The 13264-nt window shown below is 47.5% G+C and overlaps 1 protein-coding gene across 1 annotated transcript in view; it reads left to right on the top strand.

The window, feature by feature from the left end:
• Positions 1–13264, top strand: part of sptbn5 (spectrin beta, non-erythrocytic 5) — a 288791-nt gene that overhangs the window by 256290 nt on the left and 19237 nt on the right. The window contains exons 64-66 of the mRNA XM_033026595.1: positions 5379–5450; positions 7348–7434; positions 11625–11713. Coding sequence (XP_032882486.1) covers positions 5379–5450; positions 7348–7434; positions 11625–11713 — 248 coding nt within the window. The remainder of the gene's footprint in view (positions 1–5378; positions 5451–7347; positions 7435–11624; positions 11714–13264) is intronic.

Raw genomic sequence — 13264 nt, 5'->3', positions numbered from 1 at the left:
GGGGAGTCCAGAACCAGGCGCCACAGTTTAAGAATAAGGAGTAAGCCATTTAGAACTGAGATGAGGAAACACTTTTTCTCACAGAGAGTGGTGAGTCTGTGGAATTCTCTGCCTCAGAGGGCGGTGGAGGCAGGTTCTCTGGATGCTTTCAAGAGAGAGCTAGATAGGGCTCTTAAAAATAGCGGAGTCAGTGGATATGGGGAGAAGGCAGGAACGGGGTACTGAATGGGGATGATCAGCCATGATCAGTGAATGGCGGTGCTGGCTCGAAGTGCCAAATGGCCTACTCCTGCACCTATTGTCTATTGTCTTATTGTCTATTGCCCCAACCCAATACATCACCTACCCATGTTCTCCGGAGATGCTGCTTACCCGCTCAGTTACTCCGGCACTTTGTGTCTTTTTTCATATAAAGTTCATGGCAAATGATCTGCAGTTTAATAACGGAGATGGAAGAAGATGCAGATCAAAAGATGAAGATGTAGAGCAAAACCAAACTGCTGGAGGAACTCACAGGGTCAAGGTGTGATGAAGGGCCCCAGTCTGTAAAGTGCCACCCATCTATTCCATCCACAGATAATAGAAACAGGTCGAAACATGTAACATATAGAAACAGGTTATGGGGAGAATTCATGAGAATGAGGTTGAGTTACAAAAGTTAGTGGTTTTGCAGACAGTGAAGATGGTTGTGAAAGATTGCAACAGGGTCTGGATCGATTAACCAGGTGGGCCATGGTTGATGGAATTTAATACAGAGAAGCGTGAAGTGTTGCATTTTGAGACGTCAAACAAGGGCAGGACCTACAGTGAATGGCAGGCCTCTGGGAAGTGTTGTAGAGCAGAGGGATCTAGGAGTACAGGTACATGGTTCCTTGAAGGTCGAGTCGCAGGTAGATAAGATGGTCAAAGAAAGGCATTTGACACGTTGGCCTTCATCAGTCAGAGTATTGAGTATAGAAGTTGGGAGGTCGTGTTGCAGTTGTATAAGACGTTGGTGAGACCACATTTAGAATATTGTGTTTAGTTCTGGGCACCATGTTATAGGAAAGATATTGTCAAGCTTGAAAGGGTTCAGAAAAGATTTATGAGGATGTTGCCAGGACTAAAGGATTTAAGGATAAGGGGGAAATCTTTTAGGACCGAGATGAGGAAAACATTTTTCACACAGAGAGTGATGAGTCTGTGGAATTCTCTGCCACAAAAGGTAGTTGAGGCCAGTTCATTGGCTATATTTAAGAGGGAGTTGGATGTGGCCCTTGTGGCTAAAGGGATCAGGGGGTATGGAGAGAAGGCAGGTACAGGATACTGAGTTGGATTATCAGCCATGATTATATTGAATGGCGGTGCAGGCTCGAAGGGCCAAATGGCCTACTCCTGCACCTATTTTCTATGTTTCTATGTAAAGGGTGTGAGCTATAGGGTGAGGTTGAGTAGGCTGGGTCTCTATTCCATGGAGCGCAGGAGGATGAGGGGAGATCTTATAGAGGTGTACAAAATCATGAGAGGAGTAGATCAGGTAGATGCACAGAGTCTCTTGCCCAGAGTAGGGGAATCGAGGACCAGAGGACATGGGTTAAAGGAGATGAGGAAAAGATTTAATAGGAATCCGAGGGGTAACTTTTTCACACAAAGGGTGGTGGGTGTATGGAACAAGCTGCCAGGGGATGTAGTTGAGGCTGGGACTATCCCATAGTTTAAGAAACAGTTAGACAGGTGCATGGATAGGACAGGTTTGGAGGGATATGGACCAAACACAGGCAAGTGGGACTCGTGTAGCTGGGACATGGTTGGCCGGTGTGGGCGTGTTGGGACAAAGGGCCTGTTACCACACTGTATCACTCAACAACTCTATCAGCCATGAGTGAATGCCGGAGTAGACTTGATGGGCTGAATGGCCTAATCCTGCTCATATGAATTATGAAATGGTGAACTCCAACTAAATTCCAAACTACAAACTGCTTGGGCACTGTGGACTTTGGGTTTTGTTTTGTTTTTGCACTATATATATATATTTTTAATCTATTGACCTTCTGATCTTTCTTTGATCTTATCTATTTGGTGTGCTGTGTTTACAAGCCTGTTGTGCTGCTGCTGCTGCTACAAGTAAAGGGCCTGTCCCACTGTACGAGGTAATTCAAGAGTTCGCCCGAGTTTGCCCTGATTCGAACTCGGGGAAATACGGTAATGGCCGCTCGTAGGTATTCGGGGCTCTCGTGGACATTTTTCAACATGTTGAAAAATCTTCACGAGCTTACCGTGTTTCCCGAGTACCTGCCGTTAGCGGTACGAGCCGCTAAGAAATGTCCTGAGCTCTGACGTACCCGCTACGTACATTCTACGTGCTTACCACGAGTTTGATTTTTTTTTAAACTCGGGAGAGCTCTTGAATTGCCTCGTACAGTGGGACAGGCACTTAAGAATTTAACTGTTCCTTTTTAGGCCACAGTACAGAGCAGCACAAGAACAGGCCCTTCGGCCCACGATGTTTGTGCTGCACATGATGCCTAGTTAAACTAATCACATCCCAGACATGATCCATATCCCTCTATTCCCTGCACTTCCATGGGCCTATCTAAAATCCTGTTAAACGCCTCTGTTTATCTGCCTCCACCACCGCCCCTGGCAACATTTTCCAGGCCCCCACCACACTCTGTGTTTTAAAATAACTTGCCCTGCACATCTCCATTGAACTTTCCCCCTCCCATCTTATCGCTGGACTCTCTAGTATTCAACATCTCCACCCTTGGATTAAGGTTCTGACTGTCTACCCTATCTATGCCTCTCATAATTTTATATCAAGTCTCCCCTCAACCTCCGATGCTCCGGACTTAACAATCTAAATTTATCCAATTTCTCTTTGATGCTGAAACCCGCTATCCAGACAGTCTTCTGGACACCTCCGCTCGGTCCGCATCAACCAACCTGATCTCCCGGTGGCTCAGCACTTCAACTCCCCCTCCCATTCCCAATCCGACCTTTCTGTCCTGGGCCTCCTCCACTGCCAGAGTGAGGACCACTGTAAATTGGAGGAGCAGCACCTCATATTTCGCTTGGGCAGTTTACACCCCAGCGGTATGAACATTGACTTCTCTAACTTCAGGTAGTCCCTGCTTTCTCCTCCACTTCTCAGCTCTCCCTCAGCCCACTGGCTCCACCTCTTCCTTTTTTTCTTCCGCACCCCCAGCCCCCCCCCCCCCCCCCCCCCCCTACCCCACCCTCACATCAATCTGAAGAAGGGTTTCGGCCCGAAACGGTGCCTATTTCCTTCGCTCCATAGATGCTGCCTCACCCGCTGAGTTTCTCCAGCATTTTTGTCTACCAGTCTTCTGGTAAATATCCTCTGCTTCCTCTTCAAAGCCTCCACGCTTCTCCTGTAATGGGGCCACCAGAACTGCATGCAATACTCCAAATGGGCCTAACCAACGTGCAATAGGGCTACATCATGACTTCCAGACTCTTTTATTAAATGCTCCAAGCAATGCAAGCAAGCATACCATTCGCCTTCTTTACCACCCCATCTCCTTGTGCTACCACCTTCAGTCAGCTTACAAACTTGGACTCCAAGGTGCTTCTGCACTTCAATGTTGTTAAGGGTCTTGCCATTAATTCTATACTCTCTCCTTACATTCAATCTCCTAAAGTGCAATACCTTACACTTCCTCGAGTTATACTCCATCTGCCATTTCTCTGTCCATTTCTGCAACTGATCTATATCCCGCTTTTTAAAATATTATAATAAATCTTGTCTCTTGACTGATGCAATTTGCTCAATATGGATTATAGACAATATAGACAATAGACAATGGTGCAGGAGTAGGCCATTCGGCCCTTCGAGCCAGCACCGCCATTCAATATGATCATGGCTGATCACCCACAATCAGTACCCCTTTCCTACCATCTCCCCATAACCCCTGACTCCGCTATCTTTAAGAGCTCTATCTAACTCTCTTGAAAGCATCCAGATAATTGGCCTCCACTGCCTTCTGAGGCAGAGAATTCCACAGTTTCACAACTCTCTGTGTAAAAAGGTTTTTCCTCATCTCCATTCTAAATGGCTTACCCCTTATTCTTAAACTGTGGCTCCTGGTTCTGGACTCCCCCGACATTGGGAACATAGAAACATAGAAAATAGTTGCAGGAGGAGGCCATTCGGCCCTTCAGCCCTTCGAGCTAGCACCGCCATTCATTGTGACATGTTTCTGCCTCTTGTGTGTCCAAACCCTTAATAATCTTATATGTTTCAGTAAGATATCCTCTCATCCTTCTCAATTCCAGAGTGTACAAGCCCAGTCGCTCCATTCTTTCAACATATGACAGTCCTGTCATCCCAGGAATTAACCGTGAACCTACGCTGCACTCCCTCAACTGCAAGAATATCCTTCCTCAAATTTGGAGACATAAACTGCACACAATACTCCAGGTGTGGTCTCACTAGGGCCCTGTGCAACTGCAGAAGGACCTCTTTGCTCCTCTGGGTCTGAAGAAATGTCTCGACCCGAAACGGCATGCATTCCTTCTCTCCAAAGATTCTGCCTGTCCCACTGAGTTACATAGAAACATAGAAACATAGAAAATAGGTGCAGGAGTAGGCCATTCGGCCCTTCGAGCCTGCACCGCCATTCAATATGATCATGGCTGATCATCCAACTCAGTATCCTGTACCTGCCTTCTCTCCATACCCCCTGATCCCTTTAGCCACAAGGGCCACATCTAACTCCTTCTTAAATATAGCCAATGAACTGGCCTCAACTACATTCTGTGGCAGAGAATTCCATAGATTCACCACTCTCTGTGTGAAAAATGTTTTTCTCATCTCGGTCCTAAAAGATTTCCCCCTTATCCTTAAACTGTGACCTCTTGTTCTGGACTTCCCCAACATCGGGAACAATCTTCCTGCATCTAGCCTATCCAACCCCTTAAGAATTTTGTAAGTTTCTATAAATCCCCCCTCAATCTTCTAAATTCTAGCGAGTACAAGCCGAGTCTTTCTTCATATGAAAGTCCTGACATCCCAGGAATCAGTCTGGTGAACCTTTGTACTCCCTCTATGGCAAGAAGGTCTTTTCTCAGATTAGGAGACCAAAACTGTACGCAATACTCCAGGTGTGGTCTCACCAAGACCCTCCAGCATTTTGTGTCTAATCTGAGCATTTACCTCATTGTGGAGAAACCAAAGTATGATTCGGGATTGGTGTTAATTTATCATTGTCATGTGAACCAAGATATTGTGAAAAATGTTGTTTTGCACGCTACCCAAACAAAGCATCTGCGAGTACAATCAAACTGTTGGAGATATTTATGCCCAAACTGGACTTCATGCCTGTAAAATATATTGGAACATTAGTCCTGATGTTAAACATAAGTTCTCTCTTTATTAGGATGCTACAGGATTCCTGACCATGGAGGGAACACTTTGCCAAAAGCAGGTCCTGCAATCCAATGCAACTGAGGTACAAACAGATGGGAGAGAGGGAGTGAGGGAGAATAACAATGAACGACTTTCTCGAGTAGTTACACTTCCACTCAAGGGCCTGTCACACTTGGCCGTCATTTGCACGTCAGTCAGAGGGCGGGCGAAGATTTTGTACATCCCAAAATCCTGGGGCGCCGCGCGCGACCACGCGTCACTGCCTACGTCACCATGCGCTCATAATGCGTGCGTCGTGACGCGTAAATGATGTCACGTAAATGACGCGCAAGTGGGACAGGCCCTTTACACTCCCAACAAATTAATGCACGGCCATTTATGCGCTAAGGCTTCCTTTAACACCAGTTCCAAAATGGTGGGACAATTTTCATGCCACTCTACATGAATGTTGAGTATTAATGCCAGGGTTGTGCATGCTATGCTGAGACTGCCCATCATTGGTCCAATAACACTCTCAGATATTTAGTTTAGTTTCGAGATACAGTGTGGAAACTGGCCCTTCGGCCCACCGAGTCCGTGCCGACCAGCGATCCCTGCACATTAACACTATCCTACACCCACTAGGGACAATTCACACTTACACCCAGCCAATTAACCTACAAACCTGCACGTCTTTGGCGTGTGGGAGGAAAATTAAGATCTGGGAGAAAACCCACGCAGGTTACGGGGAGAACGTGCAAACTCCACAAGGACAGCACCCGTAATCGGCAAATCAGCACTCCTTTCATGTCTTCTTAATTTACTATTTCCACAATAGGCAGCCGTATCTTCAGCTGCCAAAGACCAGAGAACTGGTACTCTGTGCACAGACCTCAAGACATTGCTACTCTGTACAGTTCTTTAAAATGCTCAATCAAACCAAATGATTTGCTTTAAGTTTCAAGTTCAAATGCATTTGTCACATGCACCATAAGGTGCAGTGAAATGTAATTACCATGCAGCGTTACAATTAAAAAAGGACACAATACACAACATAATTCAACACAGACATCCACCACAGCATTCTTCACTGTGGTGGAAGGTAATAGAAACATAGAAACATAGGTGCAGGAGCAGGCCATTCGGCCCTTCGAGCCTGCACCGCCATTCAATATGATCATGGCTGATCATCCAACTCAGTATCCTGTACCTGCCTTCTCTCCATACCCCCTGATCCCTTTAGCCACAAGGGCCACATCTAACTCCCTCTTAAATATAGCCAATGAACTGGCCTCAACTACCTTCTGTGGCAGAGAATTCCAGAGATTCACCACTCTCTGTGTGAAAAATGTTTTTCTCATCTCGGTCCTAAAACACTCCCCCCTTATCCTTAAACTGTGACCCCTTGTTCTGGACTTCCCCAATACAGTTCAGAGAGTCCTCCACCTCCCTTGTTCACCCTTGGTCGGGGCCCTGACCCTCCGTAGTCACAGCTTTCGGTCATTAAATCCTCAGGGTCAAATGTTATCTGATAATACTCCAGCAAACTACACTATACCGATGCAAGTTGGCGAACTATCCCTGTGTGAGGTATACTTCAGACTGCACGAGACACACCTGCGTCAGATCATGGGTTCAAATCCCACGCCAGAGACTGAGAGCATATTCCAGGTTGACACATTAGGGTACTGTACTGAAGTGCCACAGACCTGTAATCGTTTGAATGACAAATCAAGCGACATTGCTTTCAGGTTGAAGTAAAAAATCCCCCAGAATTATTTGAATAAGTTCTCCCCTGTGACCTGACCAATATCTATCCCTCAATGAAACCTAAACCATAATATCTGGTCATTGCTGTGTGGTGTAGGGACAGTGTGTGCTGGACCCTGCATGGTTCACATCCAGAGCTGTGGCTACACATCAAAAGCAGTTTGGTTGCTCTAACACTGTATGAAACCAAGCCTCTTTCTTGTTGGTCCTAACTTTGATTTCACATTTAGACTGACTCCATCGCCTGGGATACCTGTTTTGTGATTCTAGCAGATCAAGCTCTCTGCTTCTACAAGAACAGGACTCAGAGTTTGAAGGTGAGTCTTTCTGTTTGGATATGTCAAGGAATTAAAAAATAAGATGCAACCCCACCCCCCCCACTCACCCACTCCTTCTCTCCAGAGATGCTGCCTGTCCCGCTGAGTTACTCCAGCATTTTGTGTCTATCCTCGAATTACTGAACTGATCTAGTTATTGAGCAAGTTACTAGTCAGTGAACTGTACAGCATGCAAACGGATTCTTCAAACCAACTCATCCACGCACGACCAAGTTGCCCAACCAAGCTGGTCTCACTTGCCTGCTCCTGCCTAATATTACTCCAAACCTTTCCTATCCATGTGATTCCCCGTGTGTTTGTTAAATGTCATCATTGTACCCGCCTCTACCACTTCCTCTGGCAACTCATTCCATATATGCACCATCATCTAGGTGGGGGAGAGAAAAAAAAAGGCTGCCTCTCAGGTCCCTTAAACCTGAACAGTTTTAGGCACAGTTTTACACTCCCCTGTCCTGGGAAAACGTCTATGGTCATTGAGTTTATCTACGTATTAATGGGTGAATACAGCTCACCCTGTACTGTCCTATCAACCAATCTGAAGGCAGATACTTGGCAAATGTTCCCATTAGACTGTCTCTTCAAACATTTACAAGACTTTAAGATATTCACCTTTACACCTGGAGTATTGTGTGCAGTTTTGGTCCCCTAATTTGAGGAAGGACATTCTTGCTATTGAGGGAGTGCAGCGTAGGTTCACAAGGTTAATTCCCGGGATGGCGGGACTGTCATATGCTGAGAGAATTGAGCGGCTGGGCTTGTACACTCTGGACTTTAGAAGGATGAGAGGGTATCTCATTGAAACATATAAGATTGTTAAGGGTTTGGACACGCTAGAGGCAGGAAATATGTTCCCAATGTTGGGGAGTCCAGAACCAGGGGCCACAGTTTAAGAATAAGGGGTAAGCCATTTAGAACGGAGACGAGGAAACACTTTTTCTCACAGAGAGTGATGAGTCTGTGGGATTCTCTGCCTCAGAGGGCGGTGGAGGCCGGTTCTCTGGATACTTTCAAGAGAGAGCTAGATAGGGCTCTTAAAGATAGCGGAGTCAGGGGATATGGGGAGAAGGCAGGAACGGGGTACTGATTGGGGATGATCAGCCATGATCACATTAAATGGCGGTGCTGGCTCGAAGGGCCGAATGGCCTACTCCTGCATCTATTGCCTATTGTCTAATAAGAATAAAGCTCCTTCCATGTGTAGGAAGGAACTGCAGATGCTGGTTTAAACCGGATAGACACAAAAAGCTGGAGTAGCGGATCAGACAGCGTCTCTGGAGAAAGGGAATAGGTGATGTTTCGGTCGAGACAAAGTACTTTCTACAACTGCCTGAGCTATGTCAACACTAAGGACTGGATTAGGCTGTACAGTTAAAGGTGTAGCTATGGGCATCAGCATTGCCTGTCTTTTCACTGGTTACGACAAACAGCTTTTGTTCCAGTCATACACTGGCAACATCTCCCAACTCTTTCTGCGCTACATTGACGACTGCACCCATGCAGAACATGTGGGTTAAACTAACTTCACCACTAACTTCCACCCTGCCCTCAAATTCACTTGGACTGTCGCTGACACCTCTCTCCATCACAGGGCACCATTGATTAGACAATAGACAATAGGTGCAGGAGTAGGCCATTTGGCCCTTCGAGCCAGCACCGCCATTCAATGTGATCATGGCTGATCATCCCCAATCAGTACCCCGTTCCTGCCTTCTCCCCATATCCCCTGACTCCGCTATTTTTAAGAGCCCTATCTTGCTCTCTCTTGAAAGCATCCAGAGAACCTGCCTCCACCGCCCTCTGAGGCAGAGAATTCCACAACTCACCACTCTCTGTGAGAAAAAGTGTTTCCTCGTCACCGTTCTAAATGGCTTACCCCTTATTCTTAATTAATGTCTACTATAAACTACTGACCCCTACAGTTGCCTGGACTATCTCCCACCTTGCTCCATGCAAAAACGTAATTCCCTACTCTCAAAAACGTCATTCCCCCATCTCCGCCATATCTGCTCCCAAGATGAAGCAACTCTCATTCCACCAGCCACCAACACGTCATTCCTCAACATTTCCGGCACCTCCAACGTGATCCCACCGCCAGTCACATCTTCTCATCATCAATCCTTTCCGCGTTCCGCAGACATTGATCCCTCCACAACTCCATAGTCTCATTCAAACCACTGCCTCCCCAGGTACTTTCCCCGATAAAAAGTGGGCCATGCAACACCTGTCCCTATACCTCCTCCAATGCATCCGTCCAGGGACCCAGCAGTCCTCCCAGCTGAGACATAGGTCCGCATGCATCTCCTCTAACCTCATCTACTGTACGCAGTGGCCTCCTGTACCTCAACGACACCAAGTGCAGATTCGGTGACCGTTTCGTTGAACTTAGTGCTTAGTCGCCAACGTTGACTAGATCTTCCCGGTTGCCAACCATTTTCATTCCTTTCCCATTCCCACACTGACCTTTCTGTCCTGGGTCTTTTCCACTGCCAGAGTGAAGCCATACGCAAACTGCAGAACAGCACCTTCTATTCCGCTTGCATAGTTTACAATCCAACGGGATTGTTTCGCCCAATACTTCCGCTCGGTCCGCATTAACCAACCTGATCTCCCGGTGGCTCAGCACTTCACCTCCCCCTCCCATTCCGAATCCGACCTTTCTGTCCTGGGCCTCCTCCATGGCCAGAGTGAGCACCACCGGAAATTGGAGGAGCAGCACCTCATATTCCGCTTGGGCAGTCTGCACCCCAACAGCATGAACATTGACTTCTCCAATTTCCGGTGGCTCTTATTGTCTCCTCCTCTTCCCAGCTCTCCCTCAGCCCACTGCCTCCACTTCCTTTCTTCTTCCCACCCCCCCCCCCCCCCACCCACCCTACATCAGTCTGAAGAAGGGTTTTGGCCCAAAACATTGCCTATTTCCTTCGCTCCATAGATGCTGCCGCACCCGCTGAGTTTCTCCAGCACTTTTGTCTACCATTGAATAATCCAATTTTAGATCAACTCTACAAACCCCCCCCACCCCTCCATTTCCTCCCCCATGCCTCCTCTTTCTCCCCCATCCCATCTCCTGGGCTCCACATGGACTCCCACGTACATCCTCCCTCTCCTCCATTCCTTCCCCCGACTTCACCACTCACAACTCTTCAAATCTGTATCGCTCCTTCTGCTTGTCTCTCTGGCCTTTATTCCAACCATCTGCCGATCGAGGGGGTCGCTCGCCCCTGTCCACCTATTACCTGTGAAGCTTTGTCCTGCCTCACCTCACTTCCAGCTTTATCACACCTGCCCATCCTACCATCTGTCTGAAGACGGGTCCCGACCCGAAACCTCACCTATTTACATCCTCCACTGATGCCGTTTGACCAGCTGAGTTACTCCAGCACTTAGTGCCCTTTTAAACTGTACATAATGTCCTGTCCCAAGTTTTTAAACGTTGGATGATACCCTTGCTCCTTTATACACTCCTGTGTCTACACGATGATCTGTACCAAGATCTTTGTGGTGCTGTGTTCCATTCAACCAGTGCCACCAAAGGAGTGTGTAATGGATATCTTGCTATTCACTGCACTTGCTATCTGTACTGTGCGAGTTGTTCATTTTAAACATCCTTATTGTTCAAGAAGGAACTGCAGATGCTGGAGAATCGAAACCCATCTGAAAGAGGGTTTCGGCCCGAAACGTTGCCTATTTCCTTCGCTCCATAGATGTTGCCTCACCCGCTGAGTTTCCCCAGCACTTTTGTCTACCCTGTTTAAGTTATATATTTTCCATTGTGGAATTGTTTCAGGTCAGGTCCGGGGGGAGTTCCCCCCGCCACGGGTACCATGTAATCCCGTACTACCTGCTCCATGGTCGGATAGTCGGCGACTAAACCGTCTCCCCCACCTGGTTTGCCAGGTGAGGAGGGGGCTGTGGACCAAAAACAAGAGCTGTCAAAGGGCGGATGAGCTGCTAGCGAGCCAACGGCCATCCACACTTCAGTAGAAGTTGCGATCACTGTCGTACACAGCATTGTAAGGAATGATGATAAAGCACACACACACCAAAATCCTATACTTCCAGCGGCGGAAGTCCGCAGGAACTGGAGGACAGAGACGTGTAGTGCGTCCGTCACCGTTGCCGTTGGAAACCAGCACCACTGCGTCACTAATGGAGTTGTTCCATTACAGGGTTCCCCATGTTTACCCTCCCTCACTATCGTTGAGGCAACATGCGAGAAGATTGCTGATTCCACAAAGGAGCATACTTTCCACCTACGGTATGTATGTATATATACTGTAGATGCAACTGACCCATTACTACCCCTGGGCAAATTAATCACAGGATGCTTAGTTAAGTTTTAGTTCAGTTTAGCTTAGAGGTACAGCATGGAAACAGGCCCTTTGGCCCTCCAAGTCTATGCTAACCATCGATCACCTGTTCACACTGGTTCTACATTGCTCCACTTTTTCGTCTGCATTGGGACTTTTTTTTTTTGCACAGAGGCCAATTAATCTAGAAATCTGCAGATCTTTGGGATGTGAGGGGAAACCAGGGCACCCGGTGGAAACCCACACAGTCATAGGGAGAATGTGCAAACTCCACACAGGCAGCAGCCGAGGACAGGATCGAACTCCTGTTGCTGTGAACCAGCAGCTCTACCCGCTGCACCACTGAGCGAAACATTCCATCCCTAGATGCTTCAGACAGGTACATGGATGGAACAGGTTTAGAGGGATATGGGCCAAGCGCAGGCAAGTGGGACCTAGTGTAGATGGGATATGTTGGTCAGTGTGGGCAAGTTGGGCCGAAGGGCCTGTTTCTACAGTCTATGACTCTTATGACTCTAAGAGGGTGCTGTGAAGGCAATCGCATCTAATGCTCCCATTTTCATTTATTGTACTGTGCATCAGATGTTGGGATTACTAAATCACCTCTGTATACTCTGTAAGTATACAGTGGCTTAGGGTACAAGTCAGGAGTGTAATGGAATATTCTCCAGTTACATAGAAACATAGAAAATAGGTGTAGGAGGAGGCCATTCGGCCCTTCGAGCCAGCACCGCCATTCATTGTGATCATGGCTGATCTTCCCCTATCAATAACCCGTGCCTGCCTTCTCCCCATATCCCTTGATTCCACTAGCCCCTAGAGCTCTATCTAACTCTCTCTTAAATCTATCCAGTGACTTGGCCTCCACTGCCCTCTGTGGCAGGGAATTCCATAAATTCACAACTCTTTTGATGTTTTCAAATCAGTTTGGATAATGTTGAGGGGATGATCATTCAAGGGAGAGCAGCAATAGCCAGGGCCTTGGCAACGGGGCTGGCTCGGAGGCACAGCGGGGCAGGGTGAAGTCACCCACTGTGGCCGTGATAGGTGACTCGATAGTTGGGGTGCGGACAGGAGATCCTGTGGCAGCAGTCGAGACTCCGTGATGGTGCCAGGGTCCTGGATGTCTTGGGAGCGGCTACACAACATTCCCAAAGGGACAGAGAGCAGACAAAAGTCGTTGTGCACGTCAGCGTAAATGACATGAGTAAGAAAAGGGATGTTTCCTGATGACACCAAGTTGCAGATCGTGAGGAATACTGTCGGAAGATACAGCGAGATATAGATCAGCTGCAGGAATGGGCAGAGAGATGGCAGATGGAGTTTAATCCGAGCAAGTGTGTGAGGTGATGCATTTTGGGAGGTTGAATGTAAGGAGTATACGGTTAATGGCAAGATCCTCAGCAGCACCGATGTGCAGAGGGGTCTTGGTGTTCAAGTTTAAAACTCACTGAAGGTGGCAGCACAAGTGGATAGGATTAAGAACGCATATGGTTTGC

The sequence above is a fragment of the Amblyraja radiata genome, chromosome 9 (assembly GCF_010909765.2).
Source record: "Amblyraja radiata isolate CabotCenter1 chromosome 9, sAmbRad1.1.pri, whole genome shotgun sequence".
In the NCBI taxonomy this organism is placed as follows: Eukaryota; Metazoa; Chordata; class Chondrichthyes; order Rajiformes; family Rajidae; genus Amblyraja; species Amblyraja radiata.
This window is presented reverse-complemented; position numbering and strand designations above follow the sequence as displayed.